Source organism: Mastigoproctus giganteus, chromosome 8 (assembly GCF_048544385.1).
Source record: "Mastigoproctus giganteus isolate SK-2022 chromosome 8, ASM4854438v1, whole genome shotgun sequence".
Lineage (NCBI taxonomy): Eukaryota > Metazoa > Arthropoda > Arachnida > Uropygi > Thelyphonidae > Mastigoproctus > Mastigoproctus giganteus.
In genome coordinates, this window is record NC_143582.1 from 111,151,218 (window position 1) to 111,177,382 (window position 26,165).

General features: G+C 37.7%; 1 protein-coding gene across 4 annotated transcripts in view; it reads right to left on the minus strand.

Moving 5' to 3' along the window:
* qm (geranylgeranyl pyrophosphate synthase quemao) overlaps window positions 1–26,165 on the minus strand; it is a 262,140-nt gene that overhangs the window by 26,500 nt on the left and 209,475 nt on the right. For all 4 annotated transcript variants that reach the window (XM_090379637.1, XM_090379639.1, XM_090379638.1 and 1 more), the window contains exon 8: window positions 20,462–20,540. In XM_090379637.1, coding sequence (XP_090235763.1) covers window positions 20,462–20,540 — 79 coding nt within the window. The remainder of the gene's footprint in view (window positions 1–20,461; window positions 20,541–26,165) is intronic.

Here is a 26,165-nt window from a genome sequence, read left to right on the forward strand (position 1 = left end):
CAGAAAACAATAATGGACCCAACACTGAGCCCTGAGGGACTCCACTAATAACATTAGTCCACGATGAACAGTGTCCACTGATTACCACTCTCTGTCTTCTCCCCCTCAACCACCCCTTTATCCATAGCAGCAATTTGCCTCCAATGTCACACTGCTCCAATTTGTGTAGCAGCCTTCCATGTGCAACAGTATCAAAAGCCTTTCTAAGATCCAAGTATATAATATCAAAGCTATTCCCTGCATCCAGTTCTTTTGTGACTGCATCATAATATCCAATCAAATTGGTCAGGCAAGACTTCCCCTTAACAAAACCATGCTGTGTCTGAGCTATAACTGAAGTCTTGTCTAAATGATCCTGCAGTGCTTCTTTAACCAGTGCCTCCATTAATTTTCCTGGAACAGAAGTTAAGCTCACAGGTCTATAATTACTTGTGTCAGCCTTTGATCCTCCTTTGTGAATTGGGGTCACATTTGCACATTTCCAGTCTATGGGTACCTCCCCTGAGTCCAACGAAGCTCTCATAATTATGGCTAAGGGTTTGCTTACTTCCTTTGCTGCCTCCTTTAATATAACTGGATAGATCCCATCCACCCCATGTGCTTTTCTTGTGTTTATCTTCAACAGTTTCTCCTCCACTTTACTCCCAGTTATTTCAAGATTCTGTAGCTTACTGCTAGAGTTGAATACACCTCTGGCATTCCCCTCGCTGAATAACTCCTCATGTGTGAATGTCGATGCAAAATATTCATTTAGTTTGTTAGCTACCTGAGCAGGGTCATCAACAGTTGACCCATCAATATCAAGTGGACCAATCTGATTCATCCCCTTCCTTCTAGAGTTTACATAAGTAAAGAACTCTTTGCTGTTTTTCTTTGCATCCCTTGCCAAGGATTTTTCGTAATCTGCCTTCGCCTGCCTAACCTCCTTTGTAACTTGGTTACATATCAACTTGTATCTATCATGTCATGTGTTAATTTGTAAGTATCCCATGCATTTTTCTTCTCTGCCATATGCCTCATTAGTTCATCTGACATCCATTTTGGCCTAAACCTTGAACAATATTTCTTAGTTGGTATGTAAAGCCTAGTAGCTTCCAAGATTAATTCTTTGAATGCTTCCCATTTTGAATTTGCTGTTGGTAACATCATCAGTTGGTCCCACTGTATAGAATTTAAATACTGTCTCAGTCCATCGTAGTCGCCTTTACGGAAGCAATAACCCTTCCCTTTACCCCTAATGGTAGTTACCTCTTTGAGTAAATCCCACTTCAGCACACTGTGATCACTGCCACCTAGTGGTTCATTTATCTGCAGATTCTTAATGCATGAAGAATCACTGCTGATAATCAAATCAAGAGTATTACTCCCTCTAGTTGCCTCCTGAACATGCTGATGTAGAAAACAATCATCCAATAAATCCACAAAAGCCCTGCTAGTGTGTGAGTGACCAGCCCCCAAATTCCAGTCAATATCTGGGAAATTAAAATCTCCCATTATAAGACTCTCTGATTTACTGGCCCACTCTATTTCCCTGTACAGTTTCTTATTATACTCATCAGAGTCATTAGGCCTGTAGCACACTCCTACTCTCAATTTTGATCTCCCACTGCTTATGTCACACCAAACTGACTCAACACTGCACTGTCCAGCGATGTCGACTGGCTTCACTTCCTTTGTTTTTATGTGTTTCTTAACTAATAGCATAACCCCTCCCCCCTTCCTATCCTGTCTATCCTTTCTGTAGACGTTGTACTCCCCAAATTCCAGTTCTGCATCCCTTATATCTGTGTGACACCATGTCTCTGATATCCCAACAATATCTGGCTTTGATGTTTTGAGCAATACCTCAAATTCATTTACTAAACTCCTAGCATTGGTGTACACGCAAGTATACCTGCACCTGTTTCTATTCTTAGCTACCCTAACACAACCTATGTGTTTACTTGTACCGCAATGGCTCCCAGCAGTCTCTGAAATATCATGCATCTTGTTTTTCAGGCTTTTGCTCATTCTAATAGAAGCAGTGCAAGAATCTCTTTCACCTCTGCCAGTGGCTACTGTCAATCTATTGGTCTTTGTCTCCCCCCCCAAGCTAGCAGTTTTCCGACCCACCTAACACTGCCTCGATAGCATCAGCAAATATTCTTGCACCCTTTCTATTTAAGTGTATCCCATCCCTGTAGAAGCAATCTCTCCTGTTAACAAGTACAGTCCAGGCTGAAAAAAATTCTACCCCTTGAGCCTTGCACAATCTTTCCAGGGCTGAATTGATCGACAAGGCTCTCATCATATACTCCCTCCTATCGTGTCTGGGCAGAATTGCAGACACTTTCAAATTCAACCCTAATTCTCGGCTTTTGTTCAACAGTGACCTGTACTTGTTAAGTAATTCTGCCGGTCATATACTTATCTGGGACAAGTTATTAGCTGTAATAATGATAAATGGCTGGAAGTCAAGAGAAGAATAAATTTTGGATGGATAGCATTCAGGAAATATAGTCACATACTGAAGAGCAATGTCCCAGTTTGTCTGAAACGTAAAATAATGAACCAGTGTATACTCCCCTCCATGACTTATGGAAGTGAAACTTGGGAACTCACCAAAAGAATGGAAGAGAAGGCTGAGAACTACACAGCGTAGAATGGAACGAATTATATTGGGAATCAGACTGTTAGATAAGAAGAGAAACACATGGATTAGGCAGTAAACTCAAGTAAAGGAGATTCTTATCAAAACTAAAGAACTAAAATGGTCTTGGGCAGGACACATAGCTCGAAGACATGATGACAGGTGGACTAAGAAAATAACAGAATGGTATCCAAGAGGAGCTAGAAGAAAACCTGGAAGACAAAGACGGAGATGGATAGATGAAATTCATGAGTTTGCGGGTAGTAAATGGATGGCCAGTGCTCAAAACAGAAGGAACTGGAAAGTTGCTGGAGAGGCCTTCATCCTGCAATGAATTGAAAATGGCTGATGATGATGAACTGAATTGCAAAATAAATAGTGTCTCTTAATTAATTTAAGGAGATGGGGGATGCCCATGACAGCAGAAAATGTTGTAAATGTAAGATCACTGTAAAATCTTAATATAAGTTTTTTAGAAGGTGAATATTATATATTACTTGAAATAGACAAAACGTATGGCGAGAAAGCTCACAGAAATACAAGGCAAAATATTTTATGGGTTCCAACAAAATGTAATAAATTGATTTAACAGAAAAATAGAGGATTTGCCATGATGCATATGCACACTGATGTAGTTGTGACAGATGGTGGCATGTTCAATTCTGCCTATGCAAAAAAAAAAAAAAAAAAAAACAATACTGAAAACACTTTCTTCTTGCTGACAACCACAACACTTATAATCTTCAACAAAAACACACAGTAAAGCAATCCTCATTCAAATGTTCTCCAACAAAATCACAAAGAAATGTGATCCCTACTCTAGCAGAAACGTAATGGCAATGCAGAAGGACGGGTTAAAAGAGGTACAGTGAACTTTGTTTGGTTCTTAGTAGACATCCTTAGAAAGTTCTTATTAAGAAATAAAATTTTTATGGCTGCAGATAGGTTGAGATAAACGGGTGGGTACACATATTTTTTTTCTCAAGAAAAGGATTAAGGATAGCAGTATACAGAATAAGAGGCAGATGTGTCCCTCAAGGAAAACTCCCACTAAATCAGTCGGTGTCTGCTGGGAGCATTTACAAAAAAAGGGTACAACCTCCTGGGGATATATCGCCCCAGGAAATATTGACGTTGCACTTCATTCCTATTTCCCATCATTTTCACATGTAACTGCTAAAATATTCTAAAGGCAGAGGGCTTGGACTCATGCTACATGATAATTCATTTAACTGTTTTACTACATTATAGAAAGAACCTAGGGGGAAGGGGATGGGGGATAAGAGAACAACCAACCCAGGTGGTAGGAGTGAAAGTATATAGCGATAGGGATCGCTATGTTGGAGCACCTGTTTGCTGCTGATTTCCACACAGGTCGGGGTAAGTCTTTCTGACCAGTGTCTGTGTCTCACATCATGTCAGCTAAATTCCTACGGTGTGGTGCTGCTTGGATAGGCAGGACTATATTGGCATCCACCCATCATCCTATACGGGTGGGTGGGAAGGGAACAATTAAATTCACTTAATCTTCATTCACACTTCCATTCTGTTTTGTACTTTTAAATTTTTAGCAAAACTTATTATTTTAGTACTCACCTACAGAGGTGAGTACTAAGATAATAACGGAGTACTTTGCTAAAAATTTAATGGATAATCAACAGTACTTCAAGCTTTAAGCTGTAAAATTAGTTTTGTAGTTTTTTCTTACATTTTATTCAATGTTATACAAATTTGTACTCCTCTTTTTTTTTTTTCCCTTACATTTTATAATAAGTTATAAATTTTTATTTTTTTTCCACGTATTCATCTTTCTCACACCAGGGAGGGGGAATGCAATGGTGTATAGTGTTATTATATTAGTTTACAGAGTAGAATAATTAGATAGAAAATTAAAGTCTAAGTACGACTAAGTGAGGGTTGCTATTTACAGCAATAATAGGAATTAACTTTGTTCTTTCTCACTCACTCACACCCATGCTTTTTCATTCATTCTTACAAGTATTTGGCTCATATATTCATCTCCATTCTTTTTCTCTCTCTCTCCACTGCTACCCTGCACCCCTTAACTTACTATTACTATTCAGTTGGGGTGCAGTCCTGGCTGTAAGTTTGCATATCAGGAAGGTAGCAGTGGGTATGTTGGTGTTGTTAGTCGTTAGGCCCAATGTGTTAGTATGTACATTCTAAGTTTAATTATTAAAGTGTGTTCACATACTTTCCATTACATTCATACCTTCAATCGCTCCAATTTACCATAATGCACATTCACCCTCTCTTGCTCCCTTACTGGGTCACTCTCACTCAACAAAACTAACATTCATTCATTTATTCCTTCTTAACACTACTCCTATTTCACTCAGTGCCCAGCACATTCACTCAGTGTCTCCCACTCCTTCATTCATCCTTCTTTCATTCTGCATTGCATCCCCTTGCTACTTGCTTGCTAATATTTTTCAGCTAAGCTGCTCCCCTGGCTGCCTGTACACCTCCTTCCCTACATGTTTACTTATTTGGCATAGGGCCCCAGGTCCCCCACTATGGCAGGGTAAATCTGGGCAGGGGCCTAGACAATCTGGTTTAGTCAAATTTGGGTATCTGTCAGGGAGCTAATGCAGCAACCCTGTTACTTTAAAATGTCATCATCTGGGTGTGGTGAGAGACATGGGCACACTTTGGTTATGGATTGTTGTTTTGCTATGGGGGTTGTATGGCCTGTCTCTACAGATTTCAAATACTTTTTTGTGTAAAGCTTGTGAGAGCTTTATAGTTATTTTCTTCCATTATAAATAAATGTTCTTGTCCCCTCGATAGGGGGCCAATTTCTGTTTTTAATTGGGTTCTTTGTATATCATAAATTATACATTCATAGAGAATATATGCCCAGTATTCACTTTTGCCACAGATGTAGTTAGGGTCATCAGTCAGCCATAAGAAAGTTAATTTAGCCTTTTAGGGAGCCATGAAATATCAATATAAATGTTGCGAAGAGTCCAGGGGCATACCACTTTGGTGGCTTTGGGCTAACCATTGCCACCTGTGGGAAAAACCATTTGGTAACCAGATCTCTGGTTTTCTGCTCCTAATCTGTTTGCCACAGCTCATGGAGCTTTGTGGCTATTTTCTTTCTTTTAACCTTGATGGTGTTGGCTGTGTCAAGGGCTATCCCCAGAAATTCTGTGGTTATTCACTTTTTAAGTCTATAATATAAGACTTTTTTTTGGCTACTTCCAAATGAAGTGGGAGAGCATCCACCAACACCTGCAGTGCTGTTGTGCTCACAGTGCAGCATGCACTGGTAATAGTGAAAGAAGTATTATTTCTAGTTTATTCCCGTTTCTTACTATGGCTGAGCTGGTGAACCACACACCAGCTCCATAGAGATTGTAACAGGTAGGAACATTGCACGGTATATGATTGCCAGGATCCTTCTTTTGAGCCCCCAGTCTGCTCTACTGATCTTGGCAATCATGCCTGCATAATTTCTCACTTTCTTTACCAAGTGAGCCAAATGGGAATAAAAAGCTAATTTTGTGTTGAAGACAACTCTCCTAGCTATTTTAGTTCAGTTACCTTTTGATTGTAGTTGTATTCATTTTGATTTATGGATGTCTTATTATGTCTAAAGGTCCTTTTAGAAGTATTTGTTTGGTTTTGTCAGGCAATAATTTGAGCATGTGCATTTGTGCCCACTCTCGCAGCTGCAAGAGGGTGGCATTTGATCTTTGGTTTACAACCCACTCTCTTGTTACCTTTTAAAAGGAGAATCAAGTCATCTGCAAAGGCTAGTCTTTCCACCAGGCCCAGAAATTCGTCCAGAACAATTTTCTAGAAGAAAAGGCCAAGGATTGAATTTATTCGCCAGATGTGTCAATTCCTGTAACTTTGGGTGTACTGAGTATTTCTGTTGTTAAGGTAGCTGTAAATTACCGTATAGAGGTTTGTGGAGCATTTGTCTGGTGGAGTCTCCTAAGGACACTAGGCAACCAGAGTGAGTCAAATGCCACAACAAAGTCTATAGAAATTACCAGCATATCCTTTTCCTTTGAGTTTTTAACTGTTGTAAGTAGGTGGTGCATGGCATCCTCCGTAGAATTGCCCAGCGGAGTTGGATGTCACCATTCTTCCCTTTCTTGGTGATTCCCTTCTACTTCTGACACCCACTTTTTTTTTGGTTAGTACAGCAAATGCCTCAGGCTTCCTTGCACCACATGGCTAATTATAATAATAATAATAAAACCATACTGATTGTTAGAATGTAATCCTGCTTCTGTGTAGTATTGAGATAAGCTGTTATACATTAATCATTCATATATTTTCTGTAGTACAGCGAGTAAAGCTATTGGTCTATGCAATTTAGGATTCGGTGGGGGGGGGGTTTCCTCAGGGTTTTTAAGAATTAATCTTAAAAGAGCTTTTTTCCATATTTATGGGAATATTTCCCCTGTCATACAGTTACTGTAAAAGTCTACTAATTTTTTAGGGGCTATTTCTGCTAGTTTTTTGTTATTTCAACATCTAATAGGTCAAAACCTGGGCATTTATTGTTCTTGGTTTTAGATAGTGCTATTTCCAATTCTTCTATAGTAAACAGAGGTTCTATATTGGCATTGTCATAATCAGTATTTTCTTTCATGATGTCAATCTGGGTGGGGGAATAGTCTTCAGCCACAGCCTGGATAATACTGTCTAAAATGTTATTCACAAATTCTGCCCAACACATAGTTTGGGTTCCATCTGGTTTGACAGTTGTTTTTATAACATCTCCTCTTGACAGCTTGTTGGTCACTATTCTGTAGACAATCCCTAGTGGTCATTGCATTAGCATAGGCACATGATGCAAGAAAGCGAGCTAATAGAGCATCAGTCAAAAAAAAAATATTAATTTTTATTTCACCCATCCACTCGCTCCAAATGTTTGTCAAGCCTTGAATCTATTTAAGTTATCAACTTCTACAACGACAGATGGAAATTTGTTCCAGAAATCAACCACCCGCTGGCTAAAGGCAAACTTCCGCACATCTATCGTACAACCGTCTTTCCTCAATTTGAATTTATGCCCTCTCAGGCAATTATTCTGAGCAAGACGAAGAATCCCACCAGCACTGAGCATGCTCAAATGATTCAAAGCTTTATACACCTAAATCAGATCACCTCACAGGTGGCTAGTCTCCAGACACTGTAATTTGCAAAACTTAAGCCTTTCTTCGTAAGAGCAACCCTTTGTTCCATTCACTAATCTTGTTGCCCTTCTCTGTACTCGTTCCAATAGCTCTACATACTTCTTAAAATGAGGCCTCCAGACTTGTATACAGTACTCAAGGTGTGGTCTGACCATTACCTTACACAAGGGGATAATCACCTCCTTATTCCTGCTAGAAAAATTCCCATATATCATTGACAAGACATCATGAGCTACTTTTCTGCACTGCTCAGAAAACTTCATATCTGCCTGCACAATTACCCCCAGGTCCTTTTCATTCTCTACCACTGCCAGTGTGGTACCACAGAGTTGATACATTACTCTGGGATTACTGCTTCCCATATGTAGTACTTCACATTTGTCAATGTTAAACTTCATTTGCCACCTCTCAGCCCATCTGCTCAACTTTTCTAGATCCTGCTGCAGCAGTGTAGTATCATTCGTGTCATTAACAACCCTGCCAACCTTCGTATCATCTGCAAACTTGGACATTAAGCGTGATATACCATCATCAATTTCATTTATAAATACAGAAAACAACAATGGACCCAACACTGAAACCAGAGGGACTCCACTAATAACATTAGTCCACGAAGAGCAGTGTCCATTGATTACCACTCTCTGTCTTCTCCCACTCAACCATCCCTTTATCCATAGCAGCAATTTGCCTCCAATGCCACACTGCTCCAATTTGTGAAGCAGTCTTCCACGAGCAACAGTATCAAAGGCTTTTCTAAGATCCAAATATATGATATCAAAGTTATTCTTTGCATCAAGTTCCTTTGTGACTACATCATAGTATTCAATCAAATTAGTCAGACAAGACTTCCCCTTAACAAACCCATGATGTGTCCGAGCTATAACTGAAGTCTTGTCTAGATAATCCTGCAATGCTTCTTTAACCAGTGCCTCCATTAATTTCCCTGTAACAGAAGATAAACTAACAGGTCTGTAATTACCTGTGTCTCCCTTTTATCCTCCTTTGTGGATTGGAGTCAAATTTGCATATCTCCAGTCCAAGGGTACCTCTTCTCAGTCCAGGGAAGCTCTCATAATTATGGCTAAGGGTTTGCTTACTTCCTTTGCCACCTCCTTTAATATAACTGGATAGATTCCATCCACCCCAAGTGCCTTTCTTGTGTTTATCTTCAACAATTTCGCCTCCACTTTACTCTCAGTTATTACAAGATTATCTAGCTGGTTTTTTTTTTTTTTTGGTAGTTGTTGGCGCATCGGCTTCTGTGGCCATAATGCACCTCCCAAGGTTTTTGCAGTACTTTGATCCAAGCCCGGGGCGGGATTCGAACCCGCGACCTTTGGGTTGCCAGACAGGCACTTTACCCACCCGGCTAGCTCAGTCGGCATTATTATCTAGCTTACTGTGAATACACCATACACCTCTGGCATTCCCCTCCCCGAATAACTCCTCATGGGTGAATGTCAATGCAAAATATTCATTTAGTTTGTTAGCTACCTGAGCAGGATCATCAATAGTTGAACCATCGATATCAAGTGGACCAATCTGATTCATTCCCTTCCTTCTAGAGTTTACATAAGTAAAAAACTCTTTGATGTTTTTCTTTGCATCCTTTGCCAAAGATTTCTCGTAATCTGCCTTCGCCTGCCTAACCTCCTTTGTAACTTGGTTACAGACCAGTTTATATCTATGATAGGCTTCTGTGTCACATGTTAATTTATATGTATCCCATGCATTTTCTTCTCTGTCACATGTCTAATTTGTTGGTATGAAAGATTTAGTAGCTTCCAAGATTAATTCTTTGAATGCTTCCCATTTTGAATTTGCTGTTGGTAACATCATCAATTGGTTCCACTGTATAGAATTTAAATACTGTCTCAGACCACAGTAGTCACCTTTACGAAAGTAAAAACCTTTCCCTTTAATGGTAGTTACCTCTTTGAGTAAATCCCACTTCAGCATACTGTGATCACTGCCACCTAGTGGTTCCTTTATCTGCAGATTCTTGATGCATGAAGAATCATTGCTAATAATCAGATCAAGAGTATTACTCCCTCTAGTTGCCTCCCAAACATGCTGCAGTAGAAAACAATCATCCAATAAATCCACAAAAGCCTTGCTAGTGTGTGCGTGACCAACCCACAAATTGCAGTCAATATCTGGGAAATTAAAATCCCCCATTATAAGACGCTCTAATTTACTGGCCCACTTTATTTCTCTGCAAAATTGTTCATTATACTCATCAGATTCATTAGGCGTATAACACACACCCACTCTCATTTTTCCTTTCCCAGTGTCACACCAAACAGACTCAACGTTGCATTGTCCACCAATATCAATTAGATGCACTTCCTTAGATTTTGTGTGTTTCTTAATTAACAGCATAAACCCCCCCTCCTTTCCTGTCCTGTCTATCCTTTCTGTACACATTGTACTCCCCAAATTCCTGTTCTGCACTGCTTATGTCTGTGTGACACCATGTCTCTGATATCACAACAATATCTGCCTTTGATGTCTTGACTAGCACTTCAAGCTCATTGAATTTATTAACTATACTCCTAGCATTGGTGTACATGCAAGTATACATGCACCTGTTTCTACTCTTAGTTACCCTAACACAGCCCATGTATTTACTTGTTCAATACAGCCCATGTATTTACTTGTTCCACTATGACTCCCAGCAGTCCTGGAAATTCCCATTGCCTTGCTTTCCAGGCTGCTGCTCAATTGCATTTCAATAGAAGTAGTACAAGAATCACTTTTACCTCTGCCAGAGGCTACTGTTAATCTATTAGTCCGTGTATCCCTCCCCCAAGCTAGCAGTTTTTCGACCCACCTAACTCTGCCTTGATAACATCAGCAAATATTCTTGCACCCTTTCTATTTAAGTGTATCCCAACCATGTAGAAGCAGTCTTTCCTGTTAACAAGCGCAGACCAGGCTGAGAAAAATTCTACCCCTTGAGCCTTGCACAATCTCTCCAGGGCCGAATTGATCGACAAAGCTCTCACATCATATACTCCCTCCTATCGTGTCTTGGCAGAATTGCAGACACTTTCAAATTCAACCCTAACTCACGGCTTTTTTTCAGCATTGTCTTGTACTTGTTAAGTAATTCTTCCGATCTCCTACTCTTAATATCATTAGTGCCAACGTGTACAACAATATCACCCTTTGTGCCCTTAAAGGATGATATCTCTTCTCTACGTCATCAACCTTTACCCCTGGCAGACATACCCCTGGTCCTGTTCCATCTATTCTTTTTGCACAATATTTTCACCATTGCACAATTGTTTCCAGAAGTTCCCACCAAGTGCCTGCAGGATTCCTTTTCTTACCTCTAATGAGGACTGTATACTGATTCCTGAGAGTTCTATATGAATCTCCCAGTGCATCCACCTCATTTTGCAGCCAAGATGTTCTGGCTCTTTGAAAGTATGTCCTTGCCTGGTGCACCCTTCTCCTGAGTATAGTCAGTTCAGGACACCACCAGGGGACTACCTGCTTCCTCATTTTTTTTTTTCATTGGGTGGCCAGGTTTGCTGTTTTTACTAAAATGTTTGTCATGATCAGTGGTTTACATTTGTTGTTGTTCAATACCACTCATTTTCCTATTTTTGCAGCTCAGCTGCTGTAAGTTTTGTGAAGATCTGGCTGTTTGCCTTTTTTATATTAAACCTTTTAATATCTAATAGTGATTGGGCTGTTTGTAACTGCCTGTTAATGGGCAGACTGGCTACCTCCTAGTGGTGTGTGCGGGCAACGTGGAGTCCCACTAGGGGCCCTGCGGCCAAATGCCAGGACACACAACAGAACCTAACGCAATATGTCATATACAACACACAACACTTTTCTGGCATTTACAGTAGTACTGTATTCCTTCACAGCGAACATATGGCACAGATGTGGGAAACCACAGGTGGCGCCTGACCCTAATACTATGCACTATGCACACTATGCCTGTTAAGTTTGAAGGTGGCAGCTCTATGATCTGACCTGGTCCAGGCTGGCCAGACAGACCGGTCTGTATTTTTATAAGCTATTGAATTGGTGGCAAGAGTGACATCAATGTCACTCTCCCACATAGTACTGCTAAAAGTTGGTAGGTTATTCTGTTGGTTTAGCACTTCAAAAGGAGAGGTGGCTGTATAATTTGTTAATATCTGGTGATTGTGTGTGCCTGCTCTGTCTTCTGTACAGCTATGCCATAAGACTGACTGGCATAGACTGCCAGTCTATGCCATATGCTATGGCATCAGCGTGCATGTGTACTCACACACACACACTATGATATTTGCAGTAGGTAGCAAGTTTGTAACTGGTGATATGAGCACACACTGCCACTAGGGAGCAGAGGTGACCCACCTTTGTGACTTAAGGTCAGTATTTTTAACTACTATTGCTGTAGGTGTATTCTATGATTTTATAGCCTCTTGGGTATCCTTGAACCCTACCCATATATGTGTATGGTTCTTGGAGTACCAAGATGTCTATGTCATTTTCTTCTAGTTTGAGCTTGATCTGATCTACAACAGTTCTTGCTTTTTGAGCATTCCAACTGGATCAGATTTAACTGGATTACAGCCTTAGTCACATTTATATTTTCAATATGGCCCATAGTGGTCCTAGATTGTATTAATTTTATAATTTTTTGATAGCAGGGGCATTTTCATACTATGCAAATGGTCAATCAGCCGTGCTGCCTTACAGGTAGCACACTTTGGCTGCTGATTTCTGAAGTCATGGCCAGGGAGTGCACAGACAGTTTTTTTCTGACTGCAATCCCTAGCAGTATGATCATATTTGTGACAATTGTAACACATTTACTGGGAAGTGTTCCCCAGATCTATGGCTGGTCCAGCCAGATGACATTTCCACAATTATGTTTAAATGACCATTTTTTCTACTCTTTGTTCCCCTCTTTAAAGTGAACTCTGAAGCAAATTCATCCATTGATATGTTATCCTTAAAGTTTTTATAATATAGATTCATCATCAGTTCCTTTTCAGTAATGAATTCAATGATATTGAAGATAATTATGTTGGGATTTCTCACTTTGGGCTTCTCAGTTTCCAATCCCAGTTTAGTCACTTCTAGGTTATTTTCTATTTTATTTAAACCTTCTTTGTTGGCTACCTCATTTAAAACTCCATTGTTTCTAGTTTTTCTTATATTATTCACTTTAGCAACTTTTATGTGTGGTTTCAGTTTGGTCATAATAGTTTCCCTCACTGCCTCAATAGATTTAAGTGATGATTCAGCTTTTGCCTTTAAAATTAATATATTGTTCAAAAAATATTTCTTGACTGAATGTCTAAGAGTATGAAAGAGGTTGTTTATGCATGGGTATGGCACTTCCATCATTTTTAGTCTTCTCTACCAGAGAAGTATTAATTATTCGAAGTAGTGCAATATCTAGGCAACTCATTGTGAAGGTGTTCACAATATCAGATATGAATAAACGATGCATTCATACTGCCTGGGTAGTAGAAACGATGGAAGTGCCATAACCAAGCATAAACAACCTCTTTCATACTATATTATTGTAAACAACCTCTTTCATACTATATCTTGGCTGTGGTTTTTCTTTTGTCTTTACCCCGTTTGGGTTGGGCTATCTCTGTTTTACTGGTCCTTACCACTTGTGTGTAGCTGAAGGTATCCATGTTTTTACAATTACGTTTTTCCTCTGTTACAAACTACACCCTTGCTTTCAATACCTTATTCTCTTTGGTTAGTTTTATTATTCTTTGTTCTAACAGGGTCCAACAGTTCACAATCTGCAATCTTATTATTGCAGATGTGATCCTGTTTGTCTGTTTGTATAGAAATTCTTCTAGATATAGTTTAACTTCCTTTATCTGCTTAGGAAGGGACAATGAGAACATTCAGGAGAATCCTCACTTGTCATTATGTGAAGGAGGGTGAGATGCATGTGCCCAATGTCTATCCTCACAAGAACAGCCTACTCTCATCTGTTCAACCAGGAGCTAGAGTTCCAATCTTGTGGTGTTTTTTTTTTTTATTTCAAAGAGCTTATTTTGATTTTGGGCCATACTGATGACCATTAGATGACATGCACATCATATAATGGGTTTGTAGTCCGTATAAGGGACTAAAGGCAGATGAAAACAAAGGGCTGAGTGGATTTTTAGCTGCTCAATCTGCCTTCTCGTTTCCCTGGATTTCAGCAGGGCACACAAGGTTCATAAATTGTTTGCTAAGCTTATGGGACAGCTATTCTACTGCAGACCATTACCATCAGATGTGACTAGTCTCAAAGAAGCACAAACGAGCCAGGAATGAGTCGCATGCAGTATGTTCGACATCTCCACACTAAACTTAAGCCTAATGATGAGTTTTGTGAAAGCAATGCATAAGATGTATTCAAGAGGATTTCAGTACTTAAGGTAAAAATTTCCAAAGATCAGTGCCATTAAAGTGAAAGAGACTCTTTGTGGGATTCTAATCAGAAAGCTTCTGTAGGATGAAACCTTTAAAAAAATGCTTCAATTTATTAAACTAAAAGCATGGCAGACTTTGAAATGTCTTTATGGAAATTTCAGACAAACAAAGACATTCAATTCCTTTAGCATGGTGAGTGATGAATGATTCCATCAAAGACATTAAGTCAAAAGAAAACTGTTACCAATGCTTCTGGAAAGAACACATGTAGGCAGACAACTGCTGATGTTGTAGTGATATTTCAGAGAAAGTGTACAAAAGGAAATTACATGCACAATGTTTTAAAATTGTAAATATCTTTTTTACAATAATGTACAGTCAATCCTTATAACACATGTTTACACTACACGAATTCATCATACACGATTTATAAATAGGGGGACGATATTGTACATAACACAAACCAAATTCGCTTATGCACGATTTGCCTTTGTATTTACAAGAAATGGCAGTCGAATGCGGAATCACCCCACCCAAAAGCAACATGATAGAAATGAAGAGAAGATTCTGAAAATGTATTTATGTTTTTTATATCAGTGAAGGGGAAACATTTCACCATAATAACGTAAAAACCCACACAATTTCAGCTATCGGTATTATCACAAATGCAATTAGATTGAGTTTATTACCAGTTTATAACAGATTCCACTAGCAGGAACACAACTGGAAATTGTTTTTATTTTTTTATGGTAGTAACCCTCAGAAATGTGCTTTAGTAAAATGTGAGTCAGTGAGGTGTTCATAGTGTGTCTCTGCTTTTAGGGTGTTGTTTATTCAGTTGCTACACGCACACAGCTTTGTTTATGTGTATCAAGCGTGCCTCCTCATTTTGTAATTGTGCTTTATTCCCTAAAAATGAGTAAAATACTTAAAAAGTGTGAAGAGGAAGTGTCCCGGTGAAGACACTACAGATTCAGAGAGAAAAAGAAAAGCAATATCGATAAACAGAGGCGGCCTGGATCAAAAATTCTTACCAGGGAAAATTTGTAGTGGCCTCATACTAGTGTTTATGGCCAAAATCACACTGGCCTCCGGCCCACCGGGGTTTCCCCGGTAAGGCTTATGGCCAGTCCGCCTCTGTCGATAGAGAAAAAATATGAAATTGTGAAACACTTTGAGCGAATGAAAGTCCATGTGATATTGCACGTGCTACAGGCCTAAATGAGGCAACGCCGAGAATTAGAAAGAAAGCAGAGAAAATAAAAACTTTCATAGCAGGAACAACACAAAGTGCAATTAAAATCCATTAGATCAAGACACAAAGAGATGGAACGGGTGTCACCTGTTTGGATAGAAAATCAAACAAAAAACAAGTTTGCTTGCGATAGAAGCAAAAGCATTAGCAATATTTTATTACGTAATAGTAGTAATAAAATAATAAATTATCACGTATTAATACATAATAAATAAAATAATAAAATAAAATGCCGCCCCTCTGTATTACCAGGCAATACCACCACATTGCTTATTGGAGGCTTGAAGTGGTGGAACCCATGTTTAGTCTCCAGAGCAAAGTTCCAGTCAACCCTTCCTGATCTCTTCCATCATGCAGTATGACCGCATGACTTTTGAGGTTATGATGAAAATCATGGCGAGATCCAATCTTTCTTACATTTCGAGGGTACAGCTCTAAAACAGTGTTCGCAGGCTGGCCACTAGTTAGTACACCAGACAGAACCTATTGGTAACTCTTCAGGATGCTTCCGGATCAACTAGTGTATAATTTTGCTATCTCTACTCTGCCAGATAGTGATTGGAGGGAGTCCGAGTAGTGTGTATGCAGGAGGCATTGTGTAGGCAATGTTATGTCAAGGATCTGAGTACATTCTTACCATGTGTACGCCATATCCAAAAATTTCATTACTTCATACAGCACATCCCCCCCCCCCCCACTTTTCATACTATTGAATACACCATGAATTGTCAAACTAACAGAGTAAGCTTATCTGTGAAAAGATCTAAACCTCCCAAACACTCCCTAGTTCATTTCACAAATATACATGGTCTCAATTCTAATCTCAATGATGTCCATTTTCACTTGCAGTCTGCCAAACCCCATGTACTTTTTCTGGCAGAATCTCAGTTATCGGTTGATTCAACTACTGCACATTTGTTATGTGTTTTTTTTTTAGTAACATTAGCAACTAAGGTGATATTGCTCTGGGGATATGCAGTGGTCATTCCCTGACCTTTTCATGTGTCAGTCTAACATTCAGTTAGACCATAGGTTCCCAAAGTGGGCACTGAAACCTTGGGGGGGGGGCGATAGTGGGTTCAGAAGCAATTGGGGGCGTTCAGGCAGTCTAGGGGTTAGTGGCTCCTTATCCATATTTTTATCTCCTCGGGTCCAGTGGACTCAGTTCAAAGGTCAACTAATAAATTCTATAATTTTTACTCTATGGACACAGCTGAAATTCGCTATAGGTGAAGCCAGAACTATTTTCTTCGATTTTCCCACTTCAATTTTCAAAAGCTTGTATTGAATTTCATGCAAATGACAAAAATGTGACATCAAGTGTGTGTTTTTTTAGGCCTTTTTCTGTTATTTTTCTAAACCCACCCTAATTAGCCTAGGGCCTTTAAAACGCAACAACGCGAGCTACTGTGAGTTGACAGCAATAAAGTGAAACAGTAGCAACAACTGTTTTTGAAAGGCGAACAGATCGTATTTCCTTTCTTCAACGTGTATTGCTCCTACGAACAGAAAATCAGGGAAATTCATCTTTTAGAAACGAGAAATACTGGTGTTAAACTGATAACACTGCAATGTGCATTTGATAAAAAAAAAAAAAAGTTTGCTTTATTGTAATTGTTTTTAGTAAATAATATTGGAACAGTAGTTTCCTGGGTTTGATCTTCTAACGAAATTTCGAGAAAATATTTCTATTTGTAACTGCGTTATAAACTTCGAAAACTGGTGCGCAAAAGAAGAAAAAAAATCATCCCCTATGAATAACAGATTGTTTCTTGAAATGTGTATTCTTCACAAAACTGCAATATTTTCTAACAGTACAAAGCAAACAGACTGTGACTAACGGCTGCTCAAAAAGTATTCTTAGAAGATATTTGCTTGTTACGCTTTGATGTCATTGCAAAGGGAGAAATTCTGTTTTAGTACAGAAGCCGAATAAATTCACTACCCACGATCATAATGCTGTTCTGAACTGCAAAAACAGATAAACCCCGCTGAAAAATAGATTTTCTCCCCATCACTTCTCTTGCTTTCCTGTAGTTTTTGGAGAGCAATTTCACACAATCAAGTCGGTGACTGCTAAATGCGATGCGGTTTCTTGTATTCTCTCTCTCTCTATTTCGGGATCTCTGACTGTGTGGTCATCCCGGAGTATAAACAGAAAATTTGTTAGTTGGAATGCTGTCCACCAATGGCACCAATTATCAACTCTTTTACTGTCCTTCTAATTTTCAATATGTGCAGATAATCGACTTGGGCAAAATTTTAAAGTGCTACTTCAATTAGGAGCAAAAACCGTTTGCCCCAACATAACGAATTACTTTAGGTACAATAAAGGACGACGACTGATGATTTTACTGACTGGAAGGAAGTGTCCACAACTGTACAAGGCGGTCGTCACTCAAAGGAAAGTAACTGTAGTCATTTGTATTCAAGGACAAGCTATACGGCGATGTTTGAAATGTATAATGCAGTTCACTGGCTATTTCCAGGGGAATTATTGCAACATATTGTTCCGAAAAACAATTACAATAAAGCAAAGAGGGTTTTTTATCGAATGCACACTGGACAAAAATCGGACTAATCTGAACTTAGGCATCCTACGATGAAGCTGACTTATTAGAACTTTAGCATCTGTTGTGAAACTGAATGCAATAAAGAAATATTTTCGAATCCGCAATGAAACTGACTTACTAGAACTTCAGCATCTGTGATGAAAGTTACAGTTGTGGACCGTTGACAATCTCCTAGCCTTCTTCCCACCAAAAGAGTATTTTTATTTCTTTCTCTATGTCTCTTTCCCTTAGGGTCAGACTAGAAAGGATGAACTCCCTCCCCTAAGGAGTTTTTTTCCCCCAAGTGAATGAAAGGAAGTGGAAATTTCAGGAAAATGAACCCCGTTTTCCTTCATTCGGCAAACAGTAGCTCTGTCAGCGCAAGAGAAGTGAAATTACATTTGCAGCTCAGAATGGAATTCAAGCAAGCAAACATGACACTTTATAGTGAATTTTTCAGGCGTGTGTGTGTGATAGTGAAAATTCAATTTTTCCCTCAAATTTTTTGATAGTATGAAATGCATATAAAACAACCCGTTACTCGTAGCATATGTATATATATATATATATATATTTCGTTTGCACACCAGTTAAGATGCATGCGAAGTTCCTTCGCAACATTTGGTTGCGAAGAATTTAAGTGAATGCTTGCATACGACACTCCATTATGTTATTAGAGCAGTCAACAAGATTAGAAGCAATTCATTGAGTGACAGATTGTTTAACCAACTTTGTAGCGAAAACGACAAAGATTTCAATCATTTGCTGCTTCACACAGAAGTTTGTTGGCTTTCAAAAGGTATTTGTCTGAATAGATTTTACAATTTGGTTGATTCAGTACTAGAGTTTCTAGAAAACAGAGACAATGGATTGCGGGCTAACCTGATTACATCCAAAAATGACATCGCTTATTTGACAGAACTCTATAAAATATTTAATGAAGTCAATCTACAATTACAAGGTGATGAATGGAATTTAATTAAAACAAAAAACATTATTGCCGCTTTTGTGGGGAAACTTCTTCTGTTCAAGCGGAATCTAGGCCGAGGGGAATATAGCCACTTTTCAAATTTATCAGCAGTGTCTCTCAAAAAGGAAGATTTACTTACATACTGCAAACACTTGGAGGTTCTCCATGCTGATTTTAATGAGCGATTCAAGGATATTCTAAACATGAATATACCAAATTGGGTTCTAGATCTTTCTCACATGTAAACACAGCAGGATCATCAAATTTAGAAGAGGAACTCATAAAACTCACAACAAAATAAAATTTAAAAAATTGGATACCAAGAGTTCTGGTTTCAGAAATCAATACCGACACTGTACCCTGGATTATGGGAAATAGTGCAGAAATTTTTAATTGCATTTCCATCTTCTTATTTGGCTGAGCGTGGGTTTAGTGCTGTAGCGAATTTATTATCTAAGAAAAGGAACCGATTGCATATAACTGAGCGTGGCGATTTACTACTGTTTTTAATGAAAGTTGAACCCGATATTAACAAACTTTTAAAAATGCATCAGACTCATCCTTCACATTAATTTGTATTTTTTCTTTGTATTTTTACTTTGTAAGTTCAAAATAAACAATTTTCTAATACATTTGATGGTGTTTTAATTATTCAATAAGATTCTTACTAATGCATTTGCAATCTCTTAATACGTATTCCGAATTTTCATATTTAAACCATTGTATGAAACTGTGCATAATGTTATTTTATGTTATTGTAAAGGGTATTCGAGCATACCCTTTACAATCTTTACATATGGGCTATGTTTCATCAAAATCAGTATAGCAATAACTGTGTTCAAGATGAAGCACATATTGGCCACTACTTTTTCAATAATTTAACGGCATAAGCGGTAATGTATCATTAGTTGCTATTTATGTCGAAAATATCAACCGTCTTGAATGCGGAAAACTTTTATAATGGGGGGGGGGCATTACAAAATTTATGTCTTGCAAAGTGGGCAGTGGCCTGAAAAAGTTTGGGAACCTGTGAGTTAGACTGACCAGGCAGTAATTTCCCACTGCACTCTTACAACTGCCCTTATGTATTGGAGATACACAGGCACTTTTCCAATCCAAAATGTAATTGTAACAAGTCTTGTGTTTTGTGATGAAATTGCCTTTGATGGAAAATTTAAGTATAATTAATAAACTTTTTATTTTATTAGAAGTAAATCAGTATTTTTAGTGGCAAAAAAAAAAAAAAAAAAACATTTGCAAATTTAATTATTATTTTAAAAAATGTGGAACTGAAATTAATAAGCATTTCAATCTACTAGTAAAAGGTCAAGCATTAGTATACTAAAAGCACAATTTAAAAATCCATATACTGTTTTAAAAAAATTAAAGTTAAAATCTGGGCCGGTCAGGGGATGGGATAGCATACATGTTACAAAAGGGAAGGGGGTGATATTACTGCCAGGTTAAGCTTACCTCTTTGGATCTCAAATTTGCATAGTCATCTCTGATTTGAAAATATAAACCCATGATACCTATTAACTTGCTGAAATCGCTGAACAGGAAAGAAAAAAATTACATTGCTTAAGAGCTTTGTGGGAATATTTGCATAAAGGTAATTCAGTGTATAAGCAAAGAACAGCTAAAAGAATAATCGTGTAGTTAATAAAAGCAACATATATTAAAGGATTTTCCACATAAAGAAAAAAAAATCACAATTAGATTTAGTTTAACTACCGAGAAACTGTCTTTTAATTCCAGATACCACTGGGAAAACCGAAGACTGAGTTATTATTATTATTATTAGCCATATGGTGCAAGGAAGCCTGAGGCTTATGCTGCACCAGCTAAAACAAAAAAGATTCCTGAGTTACCGTGAGAGAGAGAAGTAGAAAGGAATCACCAAGAAAGAGAAGAATGATGATATCCAGCTCAGGACCCTGAGTCTGCCAAGCCCATACTCACCAGATGTGAGCCCCTGGGGTTCATTTATGCTTTGTGAATTTTTCCTCCAAAACAAAGAAAAACATTCAAAATAACCTGGTACGCTTAGTTTTAAAAATAAAAATGTCATTATGAAAAGCAACAAGCTAATTGAGCAGATGATGAATTAACAATAATCAACTCTGTTAAAAAAAAAAAAGTTAATTTATTTGAAAAACATTATCTCCACATAATACCTTTCATCATACATAAGCTGTTTGTTTGTTTGGAGTTTTATGTTGCATCAGCAGCATTGGCTATAATGCGGCAAGTCAAAGAGGTATAAAATGTAAAAATATAATATTATAATAAATATATTATTGTTAGAAGAGCATATGTAATAAAACAGTTAAAAGCATAGAATAATAAAAAATTCTAGATAAAGTTATAAAAATTAATACGTTGTACAAAGTTAAATATAGCTGACACATTGGCAAGCATAAGCAAATACAATTTTTTGTGAAACAGAGAAACATGAAAATTTTAAATTTCATAATAGAAATAAATTAATTAAATGAAGTTAATTTGGATATTGTTGTCATCATTCAAATAAGCCCTGCCCAGTGTCTATTTTAAAGAATTAGTCAAATACTCATATCTTTGGACACTGCATTTTATATTGCTTGTGCTCTCTGCATCTGTAGGTTTTTTTTATTTTTTATTTTTGGCAATCTTTTATTGCCGTTTGGTCAACATCTGCCTTCCTGGTCCATTCTCATTTCCTTTATAACAAAGTAGAATATAGAATGCAATCTGTATTACTCCTGTGCTGAGATAGAGGACTTGTTTTTAAAAATATTAATTAAATTTACATACTCTTTTTAACTTGGGACATTTCTTATCTTTATTATATCTTTACAGTATAATTTAACAGGACTTCTTGGTGAAAAGGAGTGAGGATTCGAAAGCATCACTATATAAATTCTGAACTGGAATGAAGGGCAAGCTCCCAAAGCAATTCATATGCCATTTTGATGAACTGGGTCAAGCCATTTCAAGAGACTTTGTCTGAATGAATCATAGACAAGGAACACTATAATCAAGCTTTCATTTAAAACAAAAACACAATATGCCGTATTTCACCATGTATAAGACGCACCTTAATTTTGGGGCCCGAAATTTGAAAAAAAATTTATTACATAAAGTTATTGAACTCAAGTTTTATTCATCATAAAATTCATACAACTCATCACTGTCAAAACTCCCATCCATTAGCTTGTCCTCTCATCTGTGTCTGATGACGAATCACTGTCTTCATATATTGCCTCGTCCTCAGTTCCATCTATGGCATATGAAATGCCACACTTCTTAAATGAATTGACAATGATCTCAATCTTGATATTATCCCAGGATCTTCTCATCCAGGTACAAACTTTTCCTGTAGTTTTTTTTTTTTTTTTTTATGAAAACCCCAAACTTGAAAGGCATCAAAACCTATAGCACCTAGCACTGTGCATGGGTTGAAGGAGAAGTATGGGGGGGGGGGTTTCTTCACTCTTCCTGCTGGAGTCAAATTATCCCCAGAAGACTTCATCCATTGGTTCCATTCTTCTCTCATGGCAGCTTTGAAGGGTTTGTTAATGCTGACATCAGGTGGTTGGAGCTGGAATGTCAAGCCTCCAGGTATGACGGCAAGTTTTGTTTTTTGCTCTGCAGCAATCTTCTTTGTATTTTTTGTTATGTGTGCCCTGAACTGATCAAGCACCAATAGGGCAGGTTTGCGTAAGAGCCCACCTGGTCTCCTGCTCCAAACTTTCTCAAACCAGATCTTCATCCCATCCTGATCCATCCAACCATTGTCATGAATGTGGACCTCGAGGAATGTCTTCTTTTGGCATTGTTTTGCGTTTGAAAATCAGCATAGGAGGCAGCTTGGTTCCGTCGGCACAACAAGCTAGAACAACTGTATAATGGCTCTTTTCGTGTCCACTTGTCTTCACAGTTACAGTTTTCACCCCTTCTTATCAACAGTTCTGTTACGTGGGACATCAAATTGAAGGGGGACTTTGTCGATATTTGCAATCTGTCCCAACTCAAACTGATGTGTCTTCCGACATTGAATGACAAAACGATGAAATTCAAGGATCTTCTGCTCATAGCTTTCAGGCATCTTTTGGACAAGTCTGGTGCATGTACACATGTTTAGTCCATTCCGTTTCATGAACCTGAAGCACCAACTGTGTCCTCCTTTGAAATCAGTAACTTCTTTTTCATCAGCAATTCTTCTTGCCTCATGCTGAACGATCTTTGTGGACACAGGAATTCCAATTGCCCTTTGCTCTTCAATCCATATCTTCAATTCCCTCTCTAAATCAGGCCATTTTTCTGACTTGCCTCTAATGGCCTTCTTATGCCATGGCGTTTTCAGTAGGGTTTCTTCTTCCCGTAGACAGTCTCGAATTGTTTTCTCAGTTGGAGGAGGACCAAACTTACATTCAGCAGCACGATTTCCATTCACTTTTGCAAACTGGATCACTTTATTCAGCACTGTACGAAAATATTTTCTGAGCCATTTCTGAGCAGAACGTGGCAAAACGTAACCTAATATTCTGGTAACAAGTGCGAAACAATGAGCGCAAAGACAACAAGTGCGAAAAAGAGGGAAATGCAAGTAAAAAAAAATCTACAACCACTATATAAGACACCCCAAATTTTTTGAAAAAAGGTGCATCTTGCATCTTATACATGGAGAAATACAGTAAGTGTAACGGTGTTTGAAAATCAGCTCCCCATGACACAAAGACATTGCTCTCAGGATATTTAGTTTTTTTTTTGTTTTTTTTTCCAGACAACTAACATGGAGTGTTACAGAAGGATCTTAAAAAAAAAAAAAAAAAAACCCACAAGGAATCTGATGCTGCAGCTTACAAGGATTGGTTCTGAAGTTAAAAATTATTTCTGAGTTAAGGTGTATTTTCTGTTTTCCTGCAAAATGGATTGCAACCATTTTATGGTACACATGTTGGCAATGATGAGATCATCTACATATAAGTAACTATAATATAAGGAGGATATTTAGTTATAGTAATAATCTGAATAAAGAGCACTAAAGATGAAACATTGAGGAATCCCCTCTTCTTGGATAGATATATGCAGTGGAAAGGGTATTACAACATCTCATGAAGTTGTGAATTTCTAGAAATCAAGTTAATCTGGAATTTATCATTCTTTCCAAGGTTTTGCCTAGTGAGAGGAACTGGTCAATAATTTGCTGGATTGGTATGGTTTTGTTCACATGTTGGAAATATAAAAAAAAAAACTGGAGAAATGCCACATACTAGAATATAAGAGAATTATTACTTATATGTTTAATCATTATATCAGCGTTTCTCAAACTGTGTTCCATGGAATATACTAGTGTTCTGTGAGATGTGAACAAGCGTTCTGCAAAAAATCGTAATTAATAATTTAAAAAAAATAAAATAAATAAATCTTGCATATTTGTAGTGTACACCACTTTTGTATCATTATAATATTTAACATTTTTTTTTTGGTTATTAATATACTGGCATAGACATAATCAAATAGACTGTGGAACACTTTATTTTTGGGGGCTTTGCATAGGGTAGTATGTGTAGAGATAATGACATCTACGAAAAATTAGCAATGTGGTGATCTAGTATGCCATTTAGCCTGGAGTACACGGGTTGAAGGAGAGGAGGAAGCGAACTGATATCATAACTAAACTCACTTCCTTGTATAAATTTTTTTTTTTGATAATTATTAATATTTCAAAATATTACTATTAAAATATGTGACCATGGCTTTATGGTTGAAAAAAGGAACTTTAAAACGAGAAGCAAAGTACTTCTAGTAGTGCAACTGTGGTCGATGAAAACGAAAACAATATCATCACACTTCAAAGTGAGGATGAACAATTGCAGCCTTTTGTTCCCAAAAAATCCGAAGTAAAAAAACAGGGACCAACTAATAAAAGACCAAAACAAAAGTATAATGACAGTTATTTGAATTTTGGCTTTACATGCATTAGAAATAAAGATGCTCCTGATGCACAGTGCATCATGTGTAATAAAATATTAACAACAGTTCTTTGGCTCCTGCTAAACTTGTGTTTCGTAAGTGTTCCGTGAATATGTTGCAAGATGAAAAGTATTCTGTGACTAAAAAAGTTTGGAAAACGCTGCATTATATAATGGATGCCATCAGAAGCCCAATTGCACACCTGCTTAAGTTATTTGCTTACTTAAGCAGATGTGCAATTCATCCACAGTAAATAGACAGTTGTATGGCAATTGCTATACAATTATCAATTAATATGTTAATTGTGGGACTACGTAATCCATGCTATTTGCAAGGTTTGGTTCCTGAAATTCCTTTGTGAATGACAAATTGGAATCAGTGAATGACAAATAAAGACCCTGTGTGAAAAGTAGGAACCCAAGGTCAAAGAGTGACTTTGTGGAGCCCACAAATATTTTTTTCTTTAACTAAATTCAAATGATACAGGTAAAACAAAGTAAAGTTAACCTAAATGATTAAGCATCTTAAATTAGTAATTTATCTTTGATCCCAAGATGATATTCATTGATGATGACAATGTAAGTGATGGGGGAAAGGCAGAGATGATGGATCAGTTTGGGTCCTATTGCAACAAAATTTTGTGCACTTGGATTTATATTATGATATTTTTGGGCCCACAAGTATTATAGCACTAGATCCATGTTTGTGTATAAATAAGCTAGCAAGGAAAAGTGGCTGCTTATTATTGGGGAGAGGAGTCCTCCAGGATTCTCAATCTCTCTCTCTCTTCCCCCCCCACTCCTTAACACTATAATCTCAGTCAAATGAATCATTATCTGAATGCAGAATTTTTTTTTTTGTGTGTGTGTGTGTGGTCTTGATCCTTTTGATAATTTGAATTATCAAAAGGAATTTGAATTCATACATATATTTGATATTTGTTAGCCTTAACCTTGTTTACAGTTCCATATATCCCCTCCACCCTACATCATCACTGAATGACACACTCAGAACTTCATGGTCTGCTTCCATTAAATCTTGAAAGTGAGAATCTGGAAGATCAGCAACTTAATTTGTCTGCATGTCATTAAATCATTTACTATATATGTTTGGTAGATATAAGAACTATGGCAATCCCACCATCCACAGTAGGGAAACTTTTGAAACCATTTATGACCTCACTTCAAATTTTCCCCATATTAAGGATGCATTGTTT